This window comes from Panthera tigris, chromosome B1 (assembly GCF_018350195.1).
Source record: "Panthera tigris isolate Pti1 chromosome B1, P.tigris_Pti1_mat1.1, whole genome shotgun sequence".
Taxonomy (NCBI): Eukaryota; Metazoa; Chordata; class Mammalia; order Carnivora; family Felidae; genus Panthera; species Panthera tigris.
In genome coordinates, this window is record NC_056663.1 from 38008166 (window position 1) to 38021202 (window position 13037).

The 13037-nt window shown below is 41.5% G+C and overlaps 1 protein-coding gene across 1 annotated transcript in view; it reads left to right on the plus strand.

The window, feature by feature from the left end:
- The window catches only part of LOC122237886 (ankyrin repeat domain-containing protein 26), a 299470-nt gene that overhangs the window by 61801 nt on the left and 224632 nt on the right, over nucleotides 1-13037 (plus strand). Inside the window, exons 13-14 of the mRNA XM_042983310.1 lie at nucleotides 1428-1464; nucleotides 6041-6113. Of these exons, the coding sequence (XP_042839244.1) occupies nucleotides 1428-1464; nucleotides 6041-6113 (110 nt within the window). The remainder of the gene's footprint in view (nucleotides 1-1427; nucleotides 1465-6040; nucleotides 6114-13037) is intronic.

Sequence of the window (13037 nt, forward strand, 5' to 3'; positions counted from 1 at the left end):
CCCGTACACGCCTAGCCTCTCCTGTTGTTAACATCTTGCACGACAGTGGTCCATTTTGAGTAGGAATTTTTTTTTTCAGTTCCTTGGTTGAGTTTTGAGCGAGAGAGCATGCATGCGTGTGAGCAGCCAAGGGGCAGAGGGAGAGGGGGGAAAGAATCCTGTGCTGTCAGCCCAGAGCCTGATGCAGGACTTGATCCCATGAACTGTGAGATCATGACCTGAGCTCAGATCCAGAGTTGGATGCTGAACCAACTGAGCCACCCAGGCACCCTGACAACAGTGGCGCATTTTCTCTGGACACGAACTCTTCATTTGGAGGCCAAGTCTCTAATTTGCATTAGTGTTCAGCCTTGGTGTTATACATTCTATGAGTCTTAACATGTGTAATGATGTGAATCCACCTTTGTGGTACCGTGTGAAAGAGTTCCACTGCCTGAAAAGTCCTCTGTGCTGTGCCCGTTTCTCCCTACATTCACCCCAACCCTTAGCTCCATAGCCTTGCTCTTTCCAGGTGTCATGTAGTTAGAATCATAGAGTGGATGTCTTTGAATGTTTAGAAAGTGAAAATATCCTGGTAATTGAATGTAGGCATTCAAGATATTCTTTGCCCTTTGTTTTGTTTAGTTGCTCATCAGTAGAGGATCTGATGACCTCTGCCTTCCATGACAAAAAGTATGATTTCTCTAGATGTGTGTCACCTAATGGGGAGGGTTGAGAAAAATGACCTCATGAACCACTACAGAGCACTCACATTGGGATCATCCTCCTCTGTGATGTGCGGTGGGTCTAGATAGACTCTCTAGCAATGGAAGGAGACAGCCTCAAGAGGTTAGAACTATATCAAAGTGGAATGCCAAATCTTTCCTTCTTACGTTGCCATTGGAAATAAGACGAGGGAGAGTCTGTTTGCTATGGTTTGGCCATGCTGCAAAGTACAATAGCTATAGAGCACACTTTGTGAGGGGGTGTTTCCTCCTAAAACTGAAGAGTGTCTGCTGAAGAGCTGGGGAAGTTCTGCCGTGTTACAGCAAAATAAAGATACTCTCTTTCAACTCCTCTAATAGTGGAAGTCCAGAAAAATCATGCTAGTTTCAGTCTGACATTGTCAGCTCATGATAATCATTCTCCTAACGATACCAGTTTCCTCCAGTGTCACAGTGTCGGTCAGTGATGGCCATTGTAAACATCAGTTCCCCTGTAGGTGTCAAATTCTGATAAAACCCATTCTTGCTCTTGGTCAATATAGAGGAGAAAGTAAGATTTCTTAGTGCTTTAAGCCTACGAATGGTATAATTACCATTCAGTGTAGTGTGGTTTCCAGGTGAGGTCCCAAAGCAATACTTTTTAACAAATCATAAGCCGTACACTTGTAATTTTCCTCTATTTTTCGATTGTTGATTTAACCTGTATTTTGCTTTCTTCTTTAGGAGCAGATAAGAATGCTGAGGAAGATTCTATAGCCAGGTAGGATTTTTGTGGATTTGTAAAAATGACATTTGCTGGGGCACCCGGGTGGCTCAGTCGGTTAAGGGTGTGACTCTTGATTTCAACTCAGGTTTGTGAGTTCAAGCCCCATGTCGGGTTTTGCGCTCACAGCCTCCTTGGGATATCTTTCCCGATTTCTGTGGGCACTCACTCTTAAAGTATAAAGGAATGAAATGAAATGAAACGGATAATGAAAGGAAAGGGAAGGGAATGAATGAACTGAAAATATGTGTCTCCTAAGGGAACGCAGAGAACAAAAGCAGTTGTTGCGTGTTCTACACTGGACCAGACACTATATCCTATGGGTAACATCTGTTCAGTTATATAGTCATTGTATAGCTTTGCCAAGTAGCTGTGCTGTTGTAGCCTACATTTTATTACTTTGGCAACTGTGGTTCAGGGAGGTTGATGACTCGACCATGATTCCATAGTTAACGGGTAGCTGAGGGGCTTTGCCCATCAGCCCGTGAAGCTTCCACATCCATTCCCTGGTTCCTCAGCAGCACTGAGATGAAGATACAGATCCTAGGGCAGATCAACTCAGAATGTCAAAGGTAATGATGTCGGAACACTAATTTAGGGTTTGCTTAAGAACCCAGGTTAGTCCAAGCATTTGGCCTCATATATTTGACCACTGGTGCCAACCAAAGTCATTAGTGCAGTGGTAACTAGTCCCTTGTTTTTACCATCCGAGATTTTAGGGTGGATGTCAGCTATGGCCATGGTGTCAAGGCTTTTCCATAAAAAGCAAGATGTTGTCAGGCAACTCCTTACATGTAGTGATATCCCCTCTTCTTGAGACAAATGAGTTTTCTGTAAGGGAAGGATATCTAGTTGTAGACCATGTTACATTAACTAAACTCACTCTCTATTTCGAGGATATTGCTATATGATTCTCTGTTGCCTAAGTTCCCAGGCTGGTTTCCCTTTGGGCTAGTATCCTTGTCTAGTTCTAGGAAGCTTTTCGGGTTTTTTTGGAGTTTTTTTTTTTTTCCAATGACTTTTTGTACTGTGTTTTTGCCTTTTGACTTTCTTCTCTTTTTTCCTTGGTATTTCTTCTTTTTTTTTCCAATAATTTCCCCACTTCTGCCATTTAAGGACTCTCCATTATTCCAGAGGCCAAATCAAAAGCACTTAGAGTCTCCAGATTTAGGGAACCTCAGAGATTAATTCCTCAAAACACCCTCTGGTCCGTCAACCTATGTTTCACCTCCTTGCCCAATGGTTGTTTCCCTGGAGAATTGGAAACTCAAAAGAGATTGAAGTGACCTATTTGGATATGATAAGTGACAGAAATGCGATTTAAATTCTGGTTTTCTTTCTTTCTTTCTTTCTTTCTTTCTTTCTTTCTTTCTTTCCTTCTTTTTTGTCTTGATCTTGCAGGCAACTGTTTTAATAATAGAAGGCTGGGGAGTGGGTCTAATGAATACAGTGAAGGAGGGTAAGAATCGAATTAGCAGAGGAGACCAGGTTTCAAGGAGAACAACACTGAGTTGGTTAGGAATACGAGTTTGAGAAAAGATGTCAGAATATGGGGGGTTATGCCAAGTGAGATAAAGGTGAATGACAGGAATGAAGGACCCAGGATTAGGGGAGTTGTTTAGAAAGGCATATTCAAATAGAGAGTTCAAGAGGGTCGTGATCAGTTTTCTGCTTTTGTGTGTGTTGGTTTCATTAAAGGTGCGAGCATACCTCAGATTTTCTGATGAGAGAGATTAAAAATCATTTGAGCTTCTGGGAAGAGTCTGTTTACAGCAGATAGAAATATGATATCCCCTACTTCCACCCCAACTGAGGGAGGATAGCTTAGATCCTCTCAAGGAATTGGAGGTGGGGGTGAAGATTCCGAACATCAGAGATGTATGGCCCAAGGCAAGCTGTCTCCTCACTCCACCTCTTTTCCTAAATCTGTGATGCCCTTCCCATGTACTTGCAGGGCTGGGCAGGGGTAGGTCTGACTTGTGAAATCAGTAAGGGAGCTTCATCTGGATCGGTGATAACATGCCTATGTTGAGGTGACTGTGTGGATGAGTGAGACTCCCAATTCGCTTGTTCTCCAGGAGCAGGACATGGTCCCTACCCTCGGTCATTGGAGCCCATCCTTGTTGTAGGAGTGTATGGCTTCATAGGCTACAGATTGAAAGGTTGGGGAATGCCACAGAACCGTGCCGAAGAGTGATGTAGGAGTGGGAGCTCATAGGGAAGAAAATATTCAGGCAGCGTATAGAGAAATAGAGGCACAACTACCAGGACCATTTTGATCACAGTCTCCCTCCTTGGGTAGCTGAATGCCCCTGAAGGCTTGGAGTGTCTTGCTAGTTATTATGGACCTAAACAAGGCAAGACCAGTGTGGGAACAAAGTTGGCCTTGGGAACTTTGAGTCTTTCAATCTCTAGTTAGTACTACCACTCATAACATAGAAACCTAAACTTCGATACGTTTACTTAAACGGAGGTCTACGTGACACACAATGTAATATGTGATGCAACAACTCTGGATGTTTCACCGTGATCGCCATAAGCGTAGCTCCCATCTGTTAATGTATGAGGCTATTACGATACCACAGGCTAGATTCCCTATGCTGTACCTTTGAGCCTTGTGATTTATTCATTCTATAACTGGAACCCTGAACTTCCCTCTCCCCTTCCCCCATTTTGTCCATCCCCCCACCTCCCCTCCCTTCTGGCAAGAGTCAAATCTCTGCATTTATGGGTGTGTTTCTGCTTTTGCTCTGTTTGTTCATTGATTCCCCTTTTTACATTCTACACAGAAGTGAAATCATAGAGGATTTGTCTTTCTCTGTCTGACTTATTTCACTTATCCTCATGCCATCTAGGTACATCCATGATGTTGCAGATAGCAGGATCTCATTCTCGTTTAGAGCTGCGTAATATTTCATTGTGTGTGTGTGTGTCTGCGTGTGTGTTTGTATGTGTTTGTGTGTGTGTGGTATCCAAACAGTATTGTGGGTACTGGCGTACAAAATAGCCTCATTGCTCAGTGGAATAGAACCGCAAACCCAGACATCAATCCACCACTGTATGGTCAGTTCATCTTCCACAAACAGGAAAGACTATCCAGTGGGGAAAAGGCAGTCTCTTCACCAAATGGTGTTGGGACAACTGGACAAGCCACATGCCAAAGAATGAACCTGGACCAATTTCTGTACCATACACACAAATAAACTCAAAATGAATTAAAGACCTAAGTGTGAGGCTTGAAACCATAAAAAAAAAAAATCCTTGAAGAGAGCACAGGCCGTCATTTCTGTAACTTTGGCTGTAGCAACATTTTACTATTTATGTCTCTTGAGCCAAGGGAAATAAAACAAGAATAAAGTTTGAGGACTACTTCAACCTACAAAGCTTTTGCACAGTAAAGGAAAGAGTCAAAACTGAAAGGCAACCTCTGGAATGGGGGAACAAATTTGGAAATATGTGGCAAATCCAGTAAAGGGTTAGTGTTCACAATGTCTAAAAACTTGATTCATGTCAACATCACCCCCCTCCAAAAAAGCCCAGTTTACAAATGAGCAGTACACATAACCAGACACTTTTCCAACGACAACAACAGATCGTCAACAGACACATGAAAAGATGCTCCCCCAAACTACAACGAGATACCACGTCACACCTGTCAGAATGGCTACACTCCAAGACACAAGAAGCAAGTGTTTGCGAGGATGTGGAGACTAAGGAAACCTCTTGCACCGTTGGTGGAAATGCAAATGGGTGCGGCCCCTGTGGAAAACAGTATGCAGGTTCCTCAAACAATTAAAAACAGAACTCTCCTATGATCCAGTAATTGCACTACTGGATACTACCCAAGAGAATACAAAAACAAGAATTCCACGGGACACACGCACTCCTGTGTTTATTGCGGCATTATTTCCAACAGCCAGCGCAAGCGTCCATTGACAGCTGAGTGAACGAAGAAGAAGCCCTATATGAATGTATGTGTGTGTGTATATGTATGTCCATACACACACACACGCACACGCACACGCACATGCACACACACACACACACACTGTAATATTACTCAACCATAAAACAATGCAATCTTGCCATTTGCAATCACCTGGATGGAGCCTGAGGGCAGTATGGTAAGCAAAGTCAGGGAAAGACAAATACCATATGATTTTACTCATGTAGCCCTTAAGAAGCAACAAACGAGCAAAGGGAGGAAACAAAAGGGGAGACAAACCAAGAAATAGGCTCTTACCTGCAGAGAAGAAACGGATGGTTGTGGAGAGGAGGTGAGTGGTGGGAGGGGTGAAAGAGATGATGGGGATGAAGGAGTGCCCTTGTCATGATGAGCACGGGGTGAGTATGGAGTTGGTGAATCACTATTTTGTACAACTTAAACTACTATAACTCTGGATGTTCCTATTACTGGAATTAAAATAAAACTTAATGACAAAACCAGAGGCCAACTTTTCATTATACCAAGAAACTTCGTGGAATAAACAGATAGGTGCCCTTTCCCTTAACTTTTTTAAATTTTGTTTTTAAATGAATGAACATGTGTTTGTTGTATTTTTTTGCTCTAAAGGCTTTCCGACAAACCTGGTCCTGACGATTCATGGTCTACCTCATCTAGCCAAGACTTAGATTTTGGTACCAAGGTAAAGTACCCTCCTGTGAAACTCACTTTCCTGCTCTGAATTGAGTTTTCTCCCTTATTCACTCTGAAAATTTAAGAGGAGCCTGTGTATCATCATTTTATGTGTGTCATGGAAAGTTGGCAAGAACAAACCACTTTACAGATACATGACGCGTTGAATGTTTTGTTTTGTTTTGTTGTACTTTGGTAAATCCTACAGGTGGAGGCTGATAAAAGAATGGGCTGGAAAATATATAATGACCGTCAAATTATATTGGGAAAAGCTTTCCCACAATGGAGGCAATATGACGTTTGCTTAAGGATAAGGATTCTTACTGTGATCGTAACATGACTGATAATACTCACGCCTAAATGAAACGTGATTGGGTCCAAGTATCTATTGTAGGTTGCCCCCCGCCCCGGGCAAGTTTTATTTTGGTGAGATACAGGATTTTCCTTTGGCTCTATCCTTTGTTCTACATTTAGAATAAAACCATATTAGAAAATGTAGAAATCTAGATGTTTACATTATTTCTCAACATTTACCTTACAAAGGTGTTCCCCTGTAGTTTTGAAATAACTCCATGAAGAGTAAGTTAAAATTGTGCATCTCCCCGGAGAATACGTATTTTGCTGAAAAGAGTAGCTCTATGGGCAGAGGCTCTTCATAGCCAAGGTGTCAAATTTCTAATTTCAGAAATCTTGCCCATTCTAGCTTTGAACACTATCTCCTCCTAGTCCTTGTGTCAGATTCTAAAATTTAAAGTTTCAGACATCTGATATTTATTTCAGTATTCATTTCAAAGCCCCTAAATCATGATAAGCTCCTGGAGGTTAGGAAACGCACTGGTTTGACTCCTGGAGCTCCTAAAATAAAGTCTTGCTTGGAAGAAGCAATGTCATGGTTTTTGAATGTGAACAAATGAGTAGGGAAATGGAATTCCGTAGAATGGAGTTTGAAAAGTAACAAAATACGCATGATATATCACAATTAAATATGTGAATTTAAAAAGTCAGGCTTCAGTTTATATTCCGTTTTAGTGTTTAACATGTATACACGCAAATGAATTCTATTGAGGCAATCAGGAGTTACATAAGAAAGAAGGTTACAGTATATTTTTAGTATCCTCCCATTGTGAGCTTAGAAGTGCAGGGAAAAAGTCCTCAGCCTTTGTTGGTTTAACCCCATCTGTGTCCCATTACCTACATCCTTTAAAGGTTCCCATTTCTTCCTAGAATTCTCATTCCCAATTCTTTCTCCATAGTGAATGTTGACGTGTTAGGAACCTCTCTTTTTCTGTTCTTTTGTTAGTCTAGTAATAATTTCTAGCTTTTCGGAAGCGATAGATGCCAGGAATTGAACAATTTATTTATAGTGAAAAAAATTAAATTCTTTATTACAGTATTTATAACCAGATAACTGTAGAGTGATAAGAGTCAGTATTATTAGGGATATACTGTGAATCAAAGCCTCTCTTTTACATAAATATTATATAGATAGATAGATAGATAGATAGATATGGATATAGATAGGTAGATAGATATATATAGATAGATATAGATACAGATTTATATAAGATACACATATATACACATATATTGTTACACTTATGTATAAACACACTTATATGTGTACATATTTATGTACACCTATACATACACACACACACACACACATATATGTGTATATATATACATATATATATGTGTATATATATACACATATATAGAGACATTTATCTTTAAAAGGTTTAAAAGTGACTATTGTTCATAGTATATTCCCAATCCTACTTATGTACCTGTTGGAAAATATATGTTGTTTCCACTTACCTTCTTTGGTTCTCATTTTTCCTTTTCTTTTTTCTCTTAAGCTCATGCTTGATTGATTGGTTATGTGTTGTTGTTGTTGTTTTTTCCTTTTCCCCTCCTCCCCTCCCCATGCTTTTTACGATATTTTAAAATTTTTTTTAAGTTTATTTATTTTTGAGACAGAGAGAGACACAGAGTGCAAGCGGGGTTGGGCAGAGACAGAGGGAGACACAGAATCCAAAACAGGATGCAGGCTCCGAGCTGTCAACACAGAGCTCAACGTGGGGCTGAAACCCACAAACCGTGAGATCATGACTCATGAGCTGGAGGTGGATGCTGAACTGACTGTGCCACATATGTGTTCCCTGCACCGGGCTCGTTTTTAATGGTTTACCCCTACCCTAATTTGTACTTGCAGAAACTATTTCTTTAGTGTGTGTTCTTTTAGTACATCACTTTCTGTCAACTCCATTGTCAACATATTGGTTATGGAATTCTACTGTCTGTGTGTAGATTCCATCCATGACTCATTGCCTCACAGGGTTTATTATTCTTGTTTTTCTCTTTCTTGGAAGGGGCTGAGCTAAATGTTTTTGAAATGTTTGCATTTCTCTTGTAAAGGGAGGGAGAGAGAGAAAGAATGAGCAAGTGCTCGTTGTTGTGATCTGACAATATGCATGGTATGATCTCAGTCCTTTTATATTTGTGGAGGGCTGTTTTGTGACCCAGGATGTCACTTGGAGACATTGGAGAATGTTCTATGTGCACTTAAGAAGAATGTGCGTTCTACTGCTGTTGGATGAAAAGATCTTAATATATCGGTGTTGATATCCATGTATATAAATGTATATATATGAGGCCAATATATATCTATGTATATCTGAATACATCTGGTCCAATGACACATTGGATCTGTGTTTCCTTACTGATTTTCTGCCTTGACGATCCGCCTATTGCCATGAGTGGAGTCTTAAAGTCGTCTTCAATCATTGTGTTTGTATGTATACATTTAATCATGTTTGTGAGTAATCGATTCATATGTGTGGGCGTTTCACTTTGGGGCCATAAACATTTGCAATTGTTAGCTCCTCTTGATGGATAGACCCCTTAATTATGATCCAATGCCCTTCAGAATCTGTTACTACAGTCTCTGATTTAAATTCTAGTCTTTCTGGAGGAAGTGTGGCGACTCCAGCTTTCTTTTGACTTCTAGTAGCATGATAGGTGGTTCCCCATACCTTTACTTTGAATCTGGAGGTGTCCTGGGGTCTAAAATCAGTGTCTTGTTGACAACATATGGATGGATCTTGTTGTTTGGTTTTGTTTTGTGTTTTACCCATTCTGATTCCCTGTGTCTTTTGATTGCGGCATTGAGTCCATTCCCATTCAGAGTGATTAGTTAAAGATATGGATTTAGTGTCATTGTGTTATCTGAAGGTTTCATGCTTTTGGTGAGGCCTCTGGTCCTTTGTAGTCTCTGCTGCTTTCCACTCACAGAGTCGCCTGTTAGGATCTCCTGCAGGGCTGGTTTAGTGGTCATGAACTCCATTAGGGTTTGTTTGTCTGGGAAAGCCTTTCTCTCTCTTTCTATTCTAAATGACGGCCTTGCTGGGGAAGGGATTCTTCGCCGCAGATGTTCCCATTCAGCACATTGACCGTTTCCTACCCCTCCCTTCTGCCCTGCCAAGTTTCTTTGGATAGGTCTGCTGCTACCCTTATGTGTCTTCCCGTGTCGATTAAGACCTGTTTGTCCCTAGCTGCTTTCAAAATTCTCTCCTTATCTTTGTATTCTTCCGGTTTCGTTATGACATGTCGTGGTGTTGGCCTGGTTTTGTTGACTTGGAAGGGAATTCTCTGTGCCACCAGGACTCGGATGCCCGTTTCCTTCCCCTGATGAGGGAAGCTCTCAGCTATAAGTTGTTCAAAAAAAACCTTCTGCCCCTTTCTCTCACTCTTCTTCTTCTGGGACTCCTAGGACCTGGCTAATATTTCATCTCACCGAATCACATAGGTCTCTAGTACCTGACTCGTGGTCCATAATTTCCTTTCTTTCCTTTCTCTGCTTCATCTTTGTCCACAATTGTATCTTCTGTTTCACCGATGCTGTCTGCTGCTTCTCCCATCCTTGCTGTCACTGCATCTAGGTTACTTTGTATCTCCTTTACACCATTTTCAGCATTCATCGTGATGATTCTTTAGGTCCTTGATCTCTGAAGCAGTAGATTGTCTGCTGTCTTCTATGCGTGGTTTCAAGCGTAACTATGCATCTTATGAGTGTCATTCCAAAAATGTGCTCACATATATTGTTTCTGTCTCTTTTGAGCCTTTCTCTGGAAGTCCTTTCTTTCCGGAATTTTTTTTGAGGAGAAGTCTTCGATTTCGTTGTTCTGGCTAGATTCCTGCCCTTTATGTGTTTTAATAGCTTGTTCTGTGTCCCATACCTGCGAGTACTACTATATTAAAAAGAGCTCCTACTGTGTCCAGGGCCTGGCAGTTGAACAAATATTTTTGGAGTATGTTGTGTGTACTCTTTCGGTGGGTCTTTGGCTGCTGTTCTCGCTACTTGGAATGGTGGTTTGGGCCTTCCACCAGGTGTGCTTTGATTTGTTTGTTGAAGTAATCCTGGAAAAAAGGAGAAGAATGTGGTGAAGAATCCTTAGCCCAAACAAAAAGAGAAATGACTGGAGTTGAAAAAAAGACCAGGAAGTGCCTCAAAGGAGCTAGAGTTCATCCAGGAAGAGAGGGAGGAAAATTAAGAAGGAGATCTAGAAAAGTATAGAGAAATTGCACAAACAAACCAAAAACCAGAACACAGCAAGAAAGGAAATAATATATATAGATCTATCTATATATACCTATATATAGATATATAGGTATATATATATATATATATATATATATATATATATATATACAATTAGCTTTGCCCCACGTCAACTCGAGACTACTAGGCTGTTTCCGAAGGGAGAATAGGAAAGAGGAGAGTAGAAAGAGAAAAAAGGGGAAAGAGAAGAAAGGGAAAGCAAACTAAAGAAATGATGGGCGCCTGGGTGGCTCAGTTGGTGAAGCGTCCGACTCTTGAATTTGGCTCACGTCATGTTTCGCTGTACGTAGGTTCTTAACCCCCATCAGGCTCTGCAGTGAGAGCATGGATCTTGATCGGATTCTTTCTCTCTCCCTTTCTCTGTACCCCTCCTGCTTGATCACTCACTTTCTCTCTCAAAATAAAGAAATAAACATTAAGACAGAGAATAAAAAGATAAAAAGAATAATAATTCAAATGAGAACAGACAAACAAAGGTAGAAAACCAGAGGAGAATTGTCCATTGGTACCTGGTACTGGTGGCTGTGCTGGTCTAGAGGAGGGGCTGTCTGGTCCCATCAGTGTCAGTCTAACTCCCACAGAGAGCAGTTATGAGGCACAAAGAGGCAGGGTTTTGTGTAATTGGCCTGCCTCCAGTGAACCTCACTGTCCGTTTCCTGAAGCCCCACGATGTTGGTCATGGAGAGAGAAATGGCGACACCCCAATCTCTCCTGACCACACGAGGTGTCTCAAAGCTCACTGTTTAGGCCATCCTCACAGAATATCCTGGGGGCCTGGCTCCTCTTGCTGCAAATTCTCCTGTGCTCCCTGAGCACTGAGCTGGGATTCAAAACCCTATAGGATCCCGCTTTACTCAGACCTGGTTTTGGAGTAGGACCACTCTGCCCAGTTGACAAAGGGTCTCTGGCTCATGCCTGCAGAGTCTTTTTCCCTTGGGCAGGGCAATACCTCCCCTTTACACCATACTCAAGGTGTTCTCTCCCAGTGTTTCACTGAGAGCCTAGGGGCGGCTCCCTCCCCACCAGGCATGGGAGGTTGCAGCTCTTTTCTAGAGAAAGTCTGGCAACCTTGAAAATTCTGTTTTTTAGCCTCTAAGGCTGTTTTGCAAAGTAGAAACTGGCTCTCTGGACCTCTCCTTGGTCTGTGGTCCGGACAGGTTTTATCATATCCAAATACACTTCCCACAGCCTCTCTCTCTACCTTCCTTTCGTTTCTCCACCAAAGGGTTTCCCCCACTCCATGCCTATGCGTACCATTTTATTTCTCCCAATCCGCATACACACCCTTCTGTCCCACCAAGCTGTGTCTTTGCACCTGTGGAGATTTTTCTGTCCCTCTGCAGCCTGTATTCCTGGTATTCCAAGTGTTGTGACCTCAATACTGCTGTGTTTGAGGGTCAAGGGAAATTCTGATCACTCTCCTCTGCCATCTTTCCTCCTCCTGCCTCCTTTTATTTTCCTTTTCACAATTTCACACTTCTGTGTAGGTTTGCATTATTATATCAGTTTAATATGTTTTATAGATATTTACGATGGGCTTTTCTTACAGGAAGTGTATTGATCTGAATTTTCTCTCTTTTCCTTTTTTTAAAGTTTATTCATTTATTAATTGTAGAGAGAGACAGAGAGAGCATAAGTGGGGAGGCGAAAAGGGACAGAGGGAGAGAGAGAAAATCCCAAGTAGACCCTGCACTGTAAGCGCAAAACCAGATGGGGGGCTTGAACCCATGAACTGCAAGATCATGACCTGAGCCAAAATCAAGAGTCAGGTGCTATCTGAATGAGGCATTCAGGCGGCCCTAACATTTTCTTTGGAAGTCCCCGGGTACTTTTAATTTAATATGCCTTAGTTTAAAGACATTGTTTCTGACCCATTCCCTTTCCTCTTCCCTGACTCTTTGTAATCTGCTCTGTCATTTGTGTTCCCTAACCTAATAAATAGCAGCCCTGGAACAGGAAATGTCCTGGACTCCGAACTTCCCTGAAATCACCGTATCCAGTCAGTCACCACATTCGATATTTTGTACCTGCTTACCATTTTTCATATGTTATTCCTGTAATTCACTCACTCACCTATAATTTTGCAGTACTCTTCTGGTTTTGCTTCCTTTACGTTTGTCCTACATGGCTGCCAGAGTGACCTTTCTAAAATATACTTGTGACGATGTCACTCCTCTGCTTATTCAATGGATCCCCATTACCTGAAGGTGAAAATTCATGTTCTAGCATAACACTGCTCTTTTTTTTTTTTTTTTGGTTTAGTCCTGATGTTCTAGTAATATCTCTCTATCTATCCCATTCCCAATAACTCTG